Source organism: Artemia franciscana, chromosome 2, assembly GCF_032884065.1.
Source record: "Artemia franciscana chromosome 2, ASM3288406v1, whole genome shotgun sequence".
In the NCBI taxonomy this organism is placed as follows: domain Eukaryota; kingdom Metazoa; phylum Arthropoda; class Branchiopoda; order Anostraca; family Artemiidae; genus Artemia; species Artemia franciscana.
In genome coordinates, this window is record NC_088864.1 from 63,937,682 (window position 1) to 63,952,473 (window position 14,792).

A 14,792-nucleotide genomic window follows, 5' to 3' on the forward strand; every position below is an offset into this window, starting at 1 on the left:
CGTTTATTTTTCAATTTGGGATTCGCTACACTTTGATAAAGGCAATCTTGTTATAATTTTAAGGGCAAACAATTATGAAATTTAATAGTGCCTTTTGCTTATTTTGATTGTTTTACTTTCTGTTGATCTTAGTTTGCATCCTAAAATGTCAGAAGAAGAGCAATTACCTGCTAGATCGGTAAGTTTTATTTAGTTAGGTCAGAAGAGATTTCTAATTTAGATAGTAAATGAAAAAGAATAGGCTTGTTCAATGGCTGGCTCCTATCAATGTAAATCTCTGTGTTGTTTTCAATTCAGCAAGGCATGGAGTTTCTAGCTGAAAATTAATTTCTTACATAAAAAGGTTCAGTACCAAATTTGTCAGATATCCCATCATTTCTTCAGAGGGTTAGGCCTACCTGTTTTGTAGACATTCTTACTAAAAGACATTCAAAGATATGAGGATAAAAATTCTGAAATCAAATTTTAAGCAATTCAATTAGGCTATGGCAGGTAGGGTATTAAAACTTCTCACTTTCAGGAATACACTAGCCTACTTGCTAAAATGTATTGGTTTTAGAAATGTTTTTGGGCTGTTCATGGATTCTTATGATTTTTCACAATATTTTCTGGATTTATAAGTGTTCTAATCTGTTAGGATGCTAGAATATAGGCTTGACAATTAATGTTAAGAAGATCTTACCTTAAATCACAGCTTGGAGTGATATAAGGGTTTTCCATGCTTGTGATGCTTCAGTGATGAAAAAAAGTTTGTTTGGTGTAGGTTGTTGATCTAGACTCTTGTGGAGGACTCTGCAGCTTTCCAATTGTAAAAGAACTCCTGACAGAGCCATTCCTTATCAAGGTGGGACTTGAATGTGTTGGTTGAAGTTGCAGAAACCGTTTTAGACAGTTGATTCCACAAATTGATGACTCTTTGGCTGAATAAATGACTTCAATGTCTACTTGTGGGATGCTGCATGGGGACCTTCATTGAATATCCTCTAGTACCATTATGCAAGAGCTGTGCAAAGAGATTAGGAAGGGAGTTTTTAGAAAGGATTTTTTTAGTTAAAATCATATCATCCCTTTTTCTTTGGTATGGCAGTGTCAGCAGCTTTAAGTGATGTAGTCTTTCTTCATATAGAAATTCATTCATGCTGCTAACCATCTTAGTGGCATGATGCTATACATCCTCAAGCAACTTCTTCCCTGTTTTGAAAGAAAAGGGGTTGCCAATGACATTCTGACCTCCAGACATGGTTATACAAGCCTTATATAACTTCATAAAAACTCTTGGGTGATGCTGGAGAAGGCTCTTTTTGATATCAAGGGATCTATTTGCAGAAGATGAATAGACTTACCATGGCTGCTAAAATTTAATTGGTGATCAACAATAACCCCAAGATCTCTTTCATCAGAAACAGCAGAAAGGAAGTTGTCTTCAAGGAAATACTTATGATGCTTTTTGTGGTTGGAAAAATGGATGACATGACATTTGTTAACATTAAAAGCAAGGAGCCATATGTTAGTTCATCTTCCTAGACTGTCAAGATCTGTTTGAATTGATTGCTGGTCAGAGGGAGTAGCCAATTTTCCAACTAGTTTTGAGTCATTAGCATAAAGGGTAATAAGATTGTAAAGAAGGGTTGGTAGATTGTTGATATAGAAGTTGAAAAGTGTTGGTCCAATAATAGTGTCCTGGGGCATGCCACTGTTGTGGGAGAAGAGAAATGAGGAGTTCCTTGTGAATCAAAAACTCTGACAGTCTGAGATCTTTCAGAGAGGAAGCCCATAATCCACTGTACAACACCTTCATTGACAAGTGCAGCCTTCTGCTTTGGATAGATCAAGAAGAATCATGTCAGCAGGAAGACCCTTATCAAGCTGTGTAGTCACTAATTCATATGCTTGGATAAGGTTAGTGTCCACAGATCTACCAGATCTGAATCCATGTTGTGATGTGGAGAGGATGTTATTGACCTCAAGATGTTCAATTAGAGCTTTATTAGCAATTCTCTCAAGCACCTTAACAACTGCAAAAGTGATGCCTATAGGACAGTAATTTTCTGCAGAGTCTTTTCATTCCTTTTTATGGATTGGGGTTATATAAGATGTTTTCTAATCATACAGTAGTTCCTTATTTTGAAGAGATAACTGGAGCAACATGCACAGGGGGTAACTGAGAGCTTTTCATCACTCCTTAAGAAGACATGGATGAACACACTCTGGTCCCTTTGACTTTTTTACATCAAGCTTTCCAAGGCTATTGAAAACCATTACTTCACTTACTGACAGGTCAGGAATGGGAAAAAGCACTTCACATGATGTAGGATCTGGTGAGGAGATACCTGAGTTTTGGGTAAAGGCAGAATCAAATTGTGCATTTAGAAGGTCAGCCTTATCTATTGGAGATGAATATAGTACATGGTCAACAAGGTCAGGAATAGTATGATGATTTGTTTTTTTTTTGCAGAGACATGTCTCCAGAAAGACTTTGGAGTTAACTTGATGTCAGAAGCTAATTTTTCCTCATAAGCAGATTTCAGTTTTTGACAGAATCTGTTACATGATTCTGTGCTGCCTTGTAAATTGACAAAGTCTTGTGGTTTCTCTTCTTCATATATTGTTTATAAGCTTTATTTTTCTGGTTAATCAGCTTCTTAACTTCCTTAGTAAGTAAGGGAAGTGTTTTAGGCTGTTTTCCAAAAATAACCCTGGAGTGTTTCTTTTCAAGAGCAAGGAGAGTTTTTTGAAATTTAACCAAGACTTGTTGATGTCAACAGTGAAAGCATTGATCAATTTGCAGATGAAAGTTTTGCCTTTATTGCCTTATAGTCAGTGTAAATCTGAGGACAAAATTTAGGTTGAGATTGACTATTTAGGGACTACTTAGTTCCTAAATAGCAATAACTAAGTTGCTAAGGTTAGGAGTAAGTGAAGATGAAAAGGTGACATTTGGTAACAAAAATATTGATCAGGTGGACAGCTTGACTTACCTTGGTAGTATTATTAGTAAAGACAGTGGGAGCAGTGAAGATGTTAAAAGTAGATTAGTCAATGCTCAGGGTGTTTTTTTTTTCATTTAAAAACAGATTGGAAGACAGGTCTGTGAACTAAGATTTGAATATTGGAAACTACAGTGATGTCAGTGGTCAACTATGGTTATGAAACATGAATGCTCTAAAAAGCAGATGAAGATTTGCTAGATGTTTTCCAGAGAAATTACGTACAGATTATTCTGGATACCAGGCTGACAGACCATATTTCAAACAGTAGGCTGTAAGAAAAGTTTGGCTCAATCCTGCTTTCTAGGGTTATAATAAGAGAAAGGTTGAGATGGCTAGGGTACAATCTGTGGATAAAAGATGACAGATTTTTAAAGATTGTCCTTTTTGGCCAACCATCTAAGGCTAAGTGGAAAGCAGTTTGTCCATGGTTGGGGTGAGAACATGTCATAAAGAAAGATTTAAGTGAAATGGGTCCTTCTTGGGAGAGTGTTAAGAGTGATGCTTTGAATTGACATAGATAGAGGAGGAGTGTGCATAGCTGTGTTGGCCTTAGGCAGGCTGGTGCTGTGGTGAGTTGTTAGCAGTAGTAGTAGACAGTTACCCAAAAGAATCCATAGGTGGCTTTTCTGGAAAATGTCTAATGAATCTTTGTCTTTTGAAGTGCTCACATTTCAGAATGATGCTTGACTAGTGTCGTCAGTGTAGTTTCTGTTATTCTAGTCATGATTTGCAGACTTATCCTCTTATTCTTCCAAAAAAATTTTTTCAGCTGAACCCTGGGTCTTGGCTACTCTGCTTTTCACATCTTCATTGCATTCACTTGTGACGTCTTTATGAATGAGTAGGTATTTTTAAGACCAAGAAATTATCTTAGCAACATGTTGGCAGAATAAGTATAAAGACCCATTTTTCTGTTTTAGAAGGAAGTGTGACCATAATAAAACAATAATAGTTAACAGCATATCAGATACCTTTAAGTTCCTGATGCTGTAATGAATATAGAAATACAAAAAAGTAAGGTTTCTTCAACTATAGACAAAAAAGAAAGGCAATGTAACCTAGTGCAATGAAAGAAAAAATGTATTGTTTCTTATCATTGTATATTTCATTGCTTTCCTATGTTATGAACAAAGGACCTATTATTGCTTTTACACTTAAAATTTTCAATCTTTCCTTTTCTAGAGAAATCTTACAAGGATTTAAATCCATAAAATTATGCAAATTTATGTGCAGTGTATGTGCCCCTTTACCCTCCCCCTCTAACCCTGTATTTAATATTTATCATAATTTTGTAGATTTTGGATCTTAAATCAGAGCTGAGGAAAAAGCAAATTGAAGCCATAGCTTGCAAGCAGAAAGCTAAAGTTCCAAATACAGGCTTAACTATGAAAGAGAAGACACAAGTGAATATTTGCAAAAAGGAGAAATCTTCTAAACAGTTGTTAAGTGAAACAGAGCAGAATGAAGAAAAGGAAATCAATGCCTCTAGGTATATACTCAAATTTGCTAATTCAAGATCAATTCTTAAATGACTTGAAATGGCACATTTACTTCAACATTTATGCAAAAAGACACATGGGAATCTCTTTTTGACCAAAACTATTGTTTATGTGGTATAATCATTGCAACAGTTTGTATTCTGGCTGTATAAAGAAGTAGAATAAAGGGGAGTGAGTAAATATAATTTTGTGAAAAATGTGCAAAACTGATTTGCTACCTTATTTTCTGTCAATATTTTTCCTTTTTTATGCATATTCCAAGGATTTTGAAGTATCTACCCCATCATTTTTATATTTTTATTTTGGTCAAATCATTTCTTAGACCACTCTGGCTTTCAGTTTACCAATAAAGCGAAATGTAGGCTATACATGTTTTTAAGATCAAAAGTTCTTTTGGCATTAATGATAATAAAGTCTGAATACATTGACTTCACATCTGAAAGTCTTTATCAACCCAAAAGTCCAGTATTTATATGTATTGCTTTCTTTTGTTTTCATTTTGTGCTTGTGTAGCATTTGTGATTTCTCTCACTTTTTCTCACTTTCATTTACACGTTTTGTCCGAGCTGAATACTTTAGATTTGTTTTTTCCCCATTGATACAGACTTCTGGAAATAAGTTAATTTATTAATTAATTAATTTGTTATTTTTAGTACAGGAAAGTCTTCTCTTTTGTTTTTGACTACCTGATTGAAAATGAATAATAAAAAAATGCAATATTTTCATTTTGATTTTATTTTAGCTGTGCAAAAAAGAAAGTGGGCCGGGAGGCAACACCTATGAGAGGAAGCCAGTATTTTCCTCCCATGTTCACAATTTTCCCCTTTTTTGTATACTTTTAGGATTTTCTAATTTTGCCATACAATCATATCTACCCCTCAACTGCTAAAAAAATATACACTGATCTATTTTCTTCCATTAATCAATATTTTGTCTATGTTTCTATATTGTCATGTATTTATAGATAATATCTAGCAAATGTCTAATCCATGCTGTATTTTGTAATTTGAGATTTTTATAGTATTTGCATACAAGTCTAAATTCACAGTTAAGAATAAATTATGATTTAATAAACTCTTCAGAAGCTGATTAGAAGCTTAAACAGGTGAACAAGAAAAAATGATACTTCAAGTATTTCGAATTTTCCAACATATGTTTATTAATTTCGATCCCTTTTGAGAATGTGTGTTTATACCTCCTTAAATAGTTTATTCTTCCAAAATTTTATGAGGTAGAGGTTATTATTTTTTGTTGTTGATGGTAGTGATTTTGATAATCCCTTTGAGTGTTTTCTTAAGCTGCAATTTTCTAATGTTTTTGAGGCTGTTTTTCTTTCAGACAATCATAGAGGGTAAATTTAATCTCCCTCTGTCCCTTTTGTGGACAGACTTGCTTCTTTATTGCTCTTTCTTACATCTGATCTTAAAATAACCCAGTAAAGGATTGTTTTATTAGTAACAAACCGCGTGTTACCCATTTGTTTCTATTTTTGGCTTATGGCCAGTACATATTTGTTACTTCTGTCTATAGACACTTGAATCTTTGATTGTATTAGTAGTTATAAATACATTTTTTCATTAAAAGTACTGTAACATGTCCAGCAGATTATAATGTGTCCAGTAGACAGCAGAGTCTTTGCTTTTAATCTCTTTTGCTAAACAGGTTTAGCTTAATTCCATTTTATTTATTTTATTCATATATTCACTTTATTTAATATTCTGTATTTTATTCATATATTCACTTTATTTAGTTTTATTTTATTTATTCGCTGAAGAAACTACAAACATTAAGTCATTGGATGTCTGTTGGTGTTGGTACGTCTTCTGTTGTCAGTTGTAGGTACTCAAAAAACGGCTAAGTACATCTTTTTCTGGGTTTGTTGGTCCCTGTTTTTGTACATGAGCTCTAATGTTGCTGCTGGGAGATTCAGATTTTTAAACATTAGTAGCAGATCTTGACAGCTGATTTTGGATTGTGTCTCTGGAGCATTGTATTTTATCAGTAAACAGTCTAATGTCCCATCATGTCATTAAGTCTCATTCAGAGAATGTCTCTAAAGTGGGTGGGTCTGTGGCTGATATGTGAAAAGAAATCGCATTCTTGGCTGCCTCATTGACTCTGGTATTTGTTTAATTTTTTTTATCACAATATAGTTGAGAATGAGTTGAAATTATACAGCAAAACCATTTTATTGAAGGCTATTTTGTCCAGGGCTGAACAAAAAGTAGGTCGTGCCTAAATGGGGTGGAAGGATTTCACTAGGAAAGATTTAAGGAAAATGGGGACTTCTTGGGAGGGTGTAAAGTGGAAGGCTTTGAATAGATTGGGATGGAGAAGGAGCGTATGTAACTTTGTTGGCCTCAGGTGGCTTGGTGCTGCAATAAGTTGTTAGTACTAGTAGTATGTATACATCAGCCAATACACAGTATTTAGATCATAGTCTTCTATTTCTGTTCAATGTTGCTTTCATAGTTGTGATGTAGAGAGGCAGTCAGAGTAAATTACGATCCTTGGCTGGTGGCAAGGATTTTGTAAAATCTTTTCTGGGCCCACAATAATTGAAATCTTTGTAGAGATTATTTTAAGGAAGGAGGGGAGGGGGCTTTTCAGCTTAAGTGACCTTCCATTTGGGAAGAAAACAGCTCAGCTTGTGAAGGTGTCTGATTCAGATCCATCAGTGAATATAAAAAAGTGGCATTTGTGCGCTCTGTTTCCCTGGTAGTGAAGTCGTGTCTGAGCCAGAGTTTCCGTGATTTCTTCCTTTTCAGAATTTGGAAGAAACACTGTGTTAACTGAGGGGTAAGTCTACAGCCAGAGATCTGTGTAGCTTAACTATGGCTTAGTTTAATTTCCTGAAATAAGGTATTCATTCCACAGCTGGAGTATTTCATTGGCAATACTTTTGCAAGAATATCTGTATTGAATCGAGATTTACAGGTTATGGTTTTCCTTCTCCTCAGTTTTGCTAAGATGTTTTCCTTGGATTGAGTTGTGAAGTTTGAGAATGGTTGGTATTTCAGACTCTTCGTAGGGGAATATAGGTTGGGGGCTACACCTAACGCCTAAGGCTATACCCAGGGCTGAGTTTTGTATTGTCTCGATCTTGTTTTTTTTATTAGTGGTCGAACTATGGTTTTTATTTATTGTCGAAGGCTATTGGCAACTAACTTTATTACTTTGTTGTGAGAAGTTTTTATAAATCAACATTTACTGACATTAATCCATATTATAGAATAAGAAATGGCAGTTTTCATAGGTTTAGAATGAGACTGACTTACCTTTAGGAGAAGGAGGTCAAAAAAGTATTTTCAAGTCAAAATACTAAGTAGTTTATCCTTAGGCTACTATTGATCAAATTCTCTGTGGGAGGGGGAAAGCAGGAAATGCTAACAGATCAGGAAAAGCCATTTTTAAATATATTGCATCACTATCACTTCATTATTTGCAATATTATTTTCCAAAAACACATATGAGCTTTTTGATATCAACGTAGATTAACATTACATTAATGAATATATTGGATTATTTTTCAACTTTGTTTTAACAACTATTGATTTTTCTTCATAAAGTATTTCGTTATTTTAATAATGCAATAAAATAATTTCATAATACATTCCTAATCTAATATTAAATCTTCGTCTAAATATATTATTTTTTAACAATAACTTTATTTCTTATAACAAATTTTTTAGAATTTTTATTGCGATAGTGCAATTTTTTAATAATTGTTCTCCGCACTGCCGCAGTGTATGGGTGATAAATTTACTTCACCCAAGAATTATATAATGCAGAAACAGTGTATTTCATTGCATATTTATTTAAAATTGGCGTGATCAAGTTCAATTGTTTGATTTATTTACGGAATGGAATCAAATGAACTGTACATATGACGATATTTTATATAGTCATTGACCGTTCTACTTTTAATCTTTATATTTATTTGACAAGAAAGCTCTTATTTTAGAAAGCTTTAGTTAATGTCAATCATTAACAGTGTTTTTTCTTTAACTTACTTTTTAAGTTTAGCAGGTTTTACCGATCACCTCGTTTTTATTCTATTTCTATTCGTGTTGGTTTTACCCAATGAACCTTTCTGAGTTTCGCTTTTGAATTTGTGTAATTTTTTTTTCAATTTTATTCTTTATTATATTGTTTTCCCAGTTAATCTATAATCATATCCGATAATGCTGATTTTTTCTTTGCTCTTTTTAATTGAGGAAGACACAAATTCTCCATGTTTTGTTTGTGATAGCTGCTTTGAAATATAATTTATCTTACCTTTAAGAAATTACACAAAAAGAACTGGTGGATTTCACTATAGGCCTACTGCTTTGTTGGCCACTTTTGCACTAATTTGATAAGATATTGTACTATTTCTTTTGGCATAGTTTCAATTACCAAAATGTTTTTGAAACGTAATTTTTTGATAATATGTACTATGGAATGATAATAGTTCTTAATTTTCAGAGCTAAACTCGAGGCAAAAGCAAAACTTTATGATAAAATTGTTGAAGGAAAGCTTGGTGATGTACCCTCTGATATGTTTCTCGTGGATTTTGAAAATAAAGCAGTGGAAGGCCAATGTGTTTCTGGAAAGCTTCAACTAAAAGGGTAATGTGATTCTATTCTAATTGGTTCAAATGTATTGTGAAGAACCTGTATGTGGACTGATATGCTAAATTTATGTGTAAATCATTTAGCTGAATTCAAAGCGCATAAAAAAATGGTTTATTTTGAAATTCTGTTTTTTTATCATAAGTGTCTTCTTTTTATTTTTGTGTTTATTTGTTTCAAGTAGAGAGAGAGAGAAAAAAAAGAAAAAGGGAGAGGGAGAAGGTAGAAAAATAGAAAGAATAAAAATTATTAAAGGTCATACAGTTCAAACACTAGTGCTAAAGCAGCCTATGAAATGACGACCTATAGACCTCATAATCATTTAGAGTCATTTTCTCTTGAAAAACTGGGTGCAGTAGTAAAATGAGAAAAAAATGTCTTAGAAACATTGCACAAGACCATGTTGTATCTTCTGGGGCTTATATTTATTTATGTTATTTGTTTTTAAATCTATTATTTTTATATTTATATTTTGCTTATTTACCTGAAAAGGAATTTAACCTAGAATGAAAATAGGGAGGAAAATTCTCGCTATGGGAACCCACCTCAAGCACAAATCACCCCTCCCCGAAAAATGTCCAAATACTTCCTAATAAAAAATACTATACCTAAACAATGGGCAAATTTTATAACTTGCATGCCTCTCCCCATGGACTTTGGGGGGGAGGTCATTCTACCCCTAGTAATGTTTCTTTTTTCCCTTTTTCTGCCTTCTCCCATTGCCTTTTTCTTTCCTTCTCTCTCCCTCCTCATTCTATTAACTCAGTCTGTTTCTATTTGAAGACTACAAAATGACTCACCGCTCCCCCTTCATATTAGCTGATTTACATTTATATGTCACGTGGTATAATTTCATGAAACATCAATTTCGTTAAATGAAGCTTTCGTTAAATTGATTATTCATTATTATTAGTGTTTTTTGCTTTGTTTGTTTTATTAGTCGACTCCGAATTCGGCCCCCTGAGGGCTTGTGATAGTGATTTTTTGAAATAAATATCTTATCTTAAGCTTTAAAATGAATATCTGAAAAATTTTTCTGCTAGAAGAATGAATTGATCACCTTCAGAACCCTTGTTTAAGATTAATCTCAGTGAGAAGAGATGAGAGATTAATTCCTACCCCACTCCCTCATGCCCCTCTCTATGTTTATCTGAAGGCTCATAGAGAGTTAGACAGCTTGGGCGTTCGAATATGCTCTTTTAGCCTCCCCCCTCCTGCCTATACAATGACCTCTATCGCCCTTTTCTCAAAATAGCTGATATGCAACTATACAACACCAGACATTATTCTTGAAAATCTGAAAATCATGTGAATCAACTTGTTAAATCAAGCATTAAGTTACACGTCCATGTCAGTTATTTATTCAGGAACGAATGTGCCACCGTGTGTCATTACTTCCTCTTCAAATTGGAAGCTAAATATATTGTTTTTTTGGTACTGTTATATCGGTTATTTATTCCAAAATTTCCAGTTTGTTGCGACTTGGTCGTCTTAGGGACAAAATCGTCGTTTAGTGCCCAAAAAGGGCAGAGAACACCACTTTCCCGTCCCGTAATTTTTTCAGTTTCGCACTATAGCTTTTAATTTCCATTCGAATTAACCTCTCCTGATCTTCTGGGACCGTTGGTTTGATACGATCATCCCTGGAAAAATGCAACAAATAAACGCAAATGCGCGATCTCTCTTATGGGGAAAAAATTACAAAGTTCTACGTTTTGTGGATACGAGTTTTAAACCTCTACATCAAAATTTTTTGATATGCTGAACCTAATGGTGTGATTTCCATTAAGGTTGCTTGTCTTTCTGGGGATGTTTCAACACTTTTTTGATAATTGGGAAAAAATTTTCAGGCTCCTTGCTTTTGACGGATTACATTGAATTTAATTAATTTTATATATTTAGAATCAGCATGAAAAACCAAATATTTTGTTTTAATATTTGTCAAAAAAAATTCCCTTTTTTAGAGTTTCGGTTACTATTGGCCCTAGTCGCTTCTAACTTACAGCTCGTTACCACTAACTGTTTGATAAGACGCTTAGGATAGGCTACGCCTCTTCTGCTTTAGAAAAATAACGCCTCTCTCTCATTCCGAACCATTATCCGTTCCAAATGTATAACTGGGTATTGCCGCAATACTAAAAGAAATACTAAGAATAGAACGGTTTGTTCTATGTATCGTAGCAGCATGTGCCTTATCCGTGGTATTGCCAAAAAATCACGGATCTAAATTACAGTTATTTCTCGATTAATACAAACTAGTTAAAAACACTAGTTAAAAACGCAATAAAATAATTAAAAACACTAATAATTAAAATAGTTAAAAACAATAATAATTAAAATAGTTAAAAACACTAATAATTAAAGTAGTTAAAAACACTAGTTAAAAACGCAGGAGACTAAAGAAAGAACGATGTAAATTGCAGTCAGTGAGAGAGAAATGCAAATATTTTCGTCTATTTTCCAAAATGATTCAACGAATGGTTCTCTTGTTCGTATTGGTTTTGTGTATTTTAGGTCGAATTGGTTTACCTTCTTTTTAATGTACTGGCCTATCTTTTCGGCCATTTCTGTTTCCTTTTCTCTTTTTCCCTACTTTTGACTCCAAATATGAATTTGGCCTATCTGGGACCGTGATATACATGTTGTAGAAAAAAATATCTTACTTTACCCAACCATCCTTTTTTGAGAAATTAAAATAGAAAACTACATTACAAATAGCAGTGACTGACAGGCAGGCAACTGAAAAGAAAATTCAATTTTGAGTGTTTTTTTCTTATTCTCTTACTTTTTCTTGTTTAAATAGTGACGAAGACCACACTGCCATCATAAGCATCAAAAACAAGGAGAACAATAGGGAATTCTTTTCGTAAGATAATGGAAATCTAGTTTAATGAATATTTCAGCCCTGTGTCCAAAGTTCGGTCCTCATGAAAACATAAATATATAGAAGAAGAAAAACTTACAGCAACATACGACCAATAAAACTAAAAGTAAATTTTTTTAAAACTCTTAAAGCTCTACAAGAGTGGAGATTACCTCTCCACTCTCTCAAAATATATTCCTGTATGCACGTCTGTAGACTGACCGTAAGTTGTTGTTGTTGTCGGTGGTGTTTTAAGCAGATCGCCTTTTGTACTGTCACTTCTTCCTTGATTGGTCTTCGGTTTATTCGGTAGAATAATTTGGTTTGTTTACCACTCCGGTTTATATACCAAGAGCTTCACAATGTTTTCTTTTTGTTTTCCTTCTTCTAATTTTCTTCTTTCTTCTCGTCTTTCCAAAATTCCATCTTAAGACTTTCTTCTGTAACCACAATAAAATAAAATAAAAATTTCAGTAGTGTGACTAAACATATAGTCAATTAAACAGCTGTCGAAATATTGCAAAGTCGTAGAGGTAACATTTCAATACTATACCTCTAACATACAGAGGGTAAAAAGCTAAGGTACATTCTATATCTTACTTGTTCTAGTAAAGTTTCATAATAGACCTCAAACCTTCCTAGGAGAAAATGCACTAACATAATTGAAAAAATAGTATTCTCAAATGGCTGCATTCCCTGTTTTATCTTTCAGTATTTATAATAATGGTCTGAATCTATGACATCAGTTAAGGAACAAATTTGATTTAATGGGTGGTCAACCATTAGATAGCTTAGGCAATGAGGCTGGGCATTTATAATGACATAGTCCTGAATTTGGTTATTTGAAGAGTTAAATGAGGTGTCCAGACTCTTAACTTTGACATATAATGTCTAGTATACTTAGATGCAGAATTCTTACATGTTAAACGCTTGTTTTATTGCCCCCAAGTTTTCCAGGTTGTTAGCGAAAACATTACTCTCTATTATTACGTGGCCAAGAGTCTATGTAAATTTAATGTAACAACGTGAAGTGTTTCTATTTATACAAAACACCTGCGACATATAAAGCAGTAAATCTTATTGGTATTGGTGAAACACATTAATACCTTAAAATTGGCATAGAATCAGGGGTAATTCTATAACAAACAACGGATAAAGTATCAAATATAAGATGAGGCTTTTGTAGAACAGTTCTAAATTGCGCCCAGGATAGGGGTACTTGTTCTTCTGTTTTGAATTAAATAACTTAAACAAGACCAAAAATCTTAGCAAATGTGTCCCCAGAACTAGTCTCTGACGTAAAACTATCCAGGAAAATTTTCAAGGTCTATTTGTGACTGGTTCTGTGTAAATGTCTACTGGTTTTTAAAATCTTTTGTATGATTGTTTTTACTGAAATCTGTGTATAGAGCATTTAATGAATATCCCCCCCCACGTCCCTATTTAAGGAATTATTATTCTTAATCTTAAGTTTGATTTCAATCGCTTCTCGAACAACCTGCTTTATGCCTAGGTCATTGCTAATAAGGGCTGATTCTTCAAAAAATATTTTGTGGCTAGGATTTTCAAATACATGGTTGCTTAAAGCAGAATCAAAAGAAACAGCAGCAATATTAGAATTTAGAGCTTTGGTATTATCGCCTTTATGCTGTTGTAGGCTTTTCTCTAGATTCTGGTGGGTTCTACTTACATAATATTTGCCACAGTCGAATGGTATTTGGTAGACCCCTCTTTGGCGAGTAGCTGGGGTTTTATCTTTACCAGAATTTAGGAAATTTAGGATTTTGAAATTATTGGTAACATGCAACATACAGATTGTTTTGTGTGCAGATTTTGTTAAGATTAATAGTTATTTTTGGGAAGTATGGGAGGTAAATTATGTTTGAGGACTTATCAGGATTCTCACATGGTAAACTATCATTGATTTTACGGAGCGTCTTTTCAGTCTACGGTTAATTGTCTTATTGATAAATAAAATAGGATACCTATTTTCAAAAAGTATATCCCTGATTAAAATTTAGTTCTGCTCTGATGTAGGAATCAATAAAAATATTTAGGGCCCGATCGACGAGAGAGATTACGACATATTGTTGGTGAAAAACACAAAAACGAAAGTATCTCAGAAAATGCAATCATAAGTAGTGTTGACATTGTTTCTATGTATACAAATGTTGATGTAGCAGTATCTGAGCAATTATGAGAAAATAAAATAAACGAATATTATCATTTAATAGAAGTTTCAACAGCAGGAATAGATTGCGACATCTTAATGACCTGGGTTAAACCCTGTAACAAGTATTCAATGTATTTCCAGTTCCGTAATTCTTTTTACCAGAAAATTAATGGTTTACCCATGCGCGCGCCCCTCTTCGGGCTACTGACGAATAATTATGTAGAGCATATTGAAAATTGGGCGTTAAATTCATATTTTTTGAAACATATCTTTTGGGGGCGTTATATAGATGACGAAATTTCACTCTGGAATTTCGGGGAAAATGAACTTTGTTTTTTTTTTAGATTATCTTAATACACATGATAGAAATCCTAGGTGTGCTAATTATTTGTGGCTTAAATAAACTCAATTTTACTATTTACAGAAAACCCACACAAAACTGCAGACATTTACATTTTATATCAGACCATCCCCCAGAAGTTGAAAGAGTTGTTGTAATCCCTCTCTCGTCGATCGTGCCCTAAACATTTGTTCTGATTCCTACATCACAGCGGAACTAAATTTTAATCAGGGATATACTTTTTGAAAATAGGTATCCTATTTTATTTATTAATAATACAATTAACCGTAGACTGAAAAGACACTCCCGTAAA

The 14,792-nt window shown here is 33.6% G+C and overlaps 1 protein-coding gene across 4 annotated transcripts in view; it reads left to right on the forward strand.

Moving 5' to 3' along the window:
• The first annotated feature begins 21 nt into the window (after nt 1–21).
• The window catches only part of LOC136043936 (eukaryotic translation initiation factor 5B-like), a 37,733-nt gene continuing 22,962 nt past the window's right edge, over nt 22–14,792 (forward strand). For 3 of the 4 annotated variants that reach the window (XM_065728998.1, XM_065728999.1, XM_065729000.1), the window contains exons 1-3: nt 22–178; nt 4,286–4,479; nt 8,957–9,100. In XM_065728998.1, coding sequence (XP_065585070.1) covers nt 146–178; nt 4,286–4,479; nt 8,957–9,100 — 371 coding nt within the window. In that variant the 5' untranslated portion in view covers nt 22–145. The remainder of the gene's footprint in view (nt 179–4,285; nt 4,480–8,956; nt 9,101–14,792) is intronic. The other variant, XM_065729001.1, reaches the window with a different exon arrangement.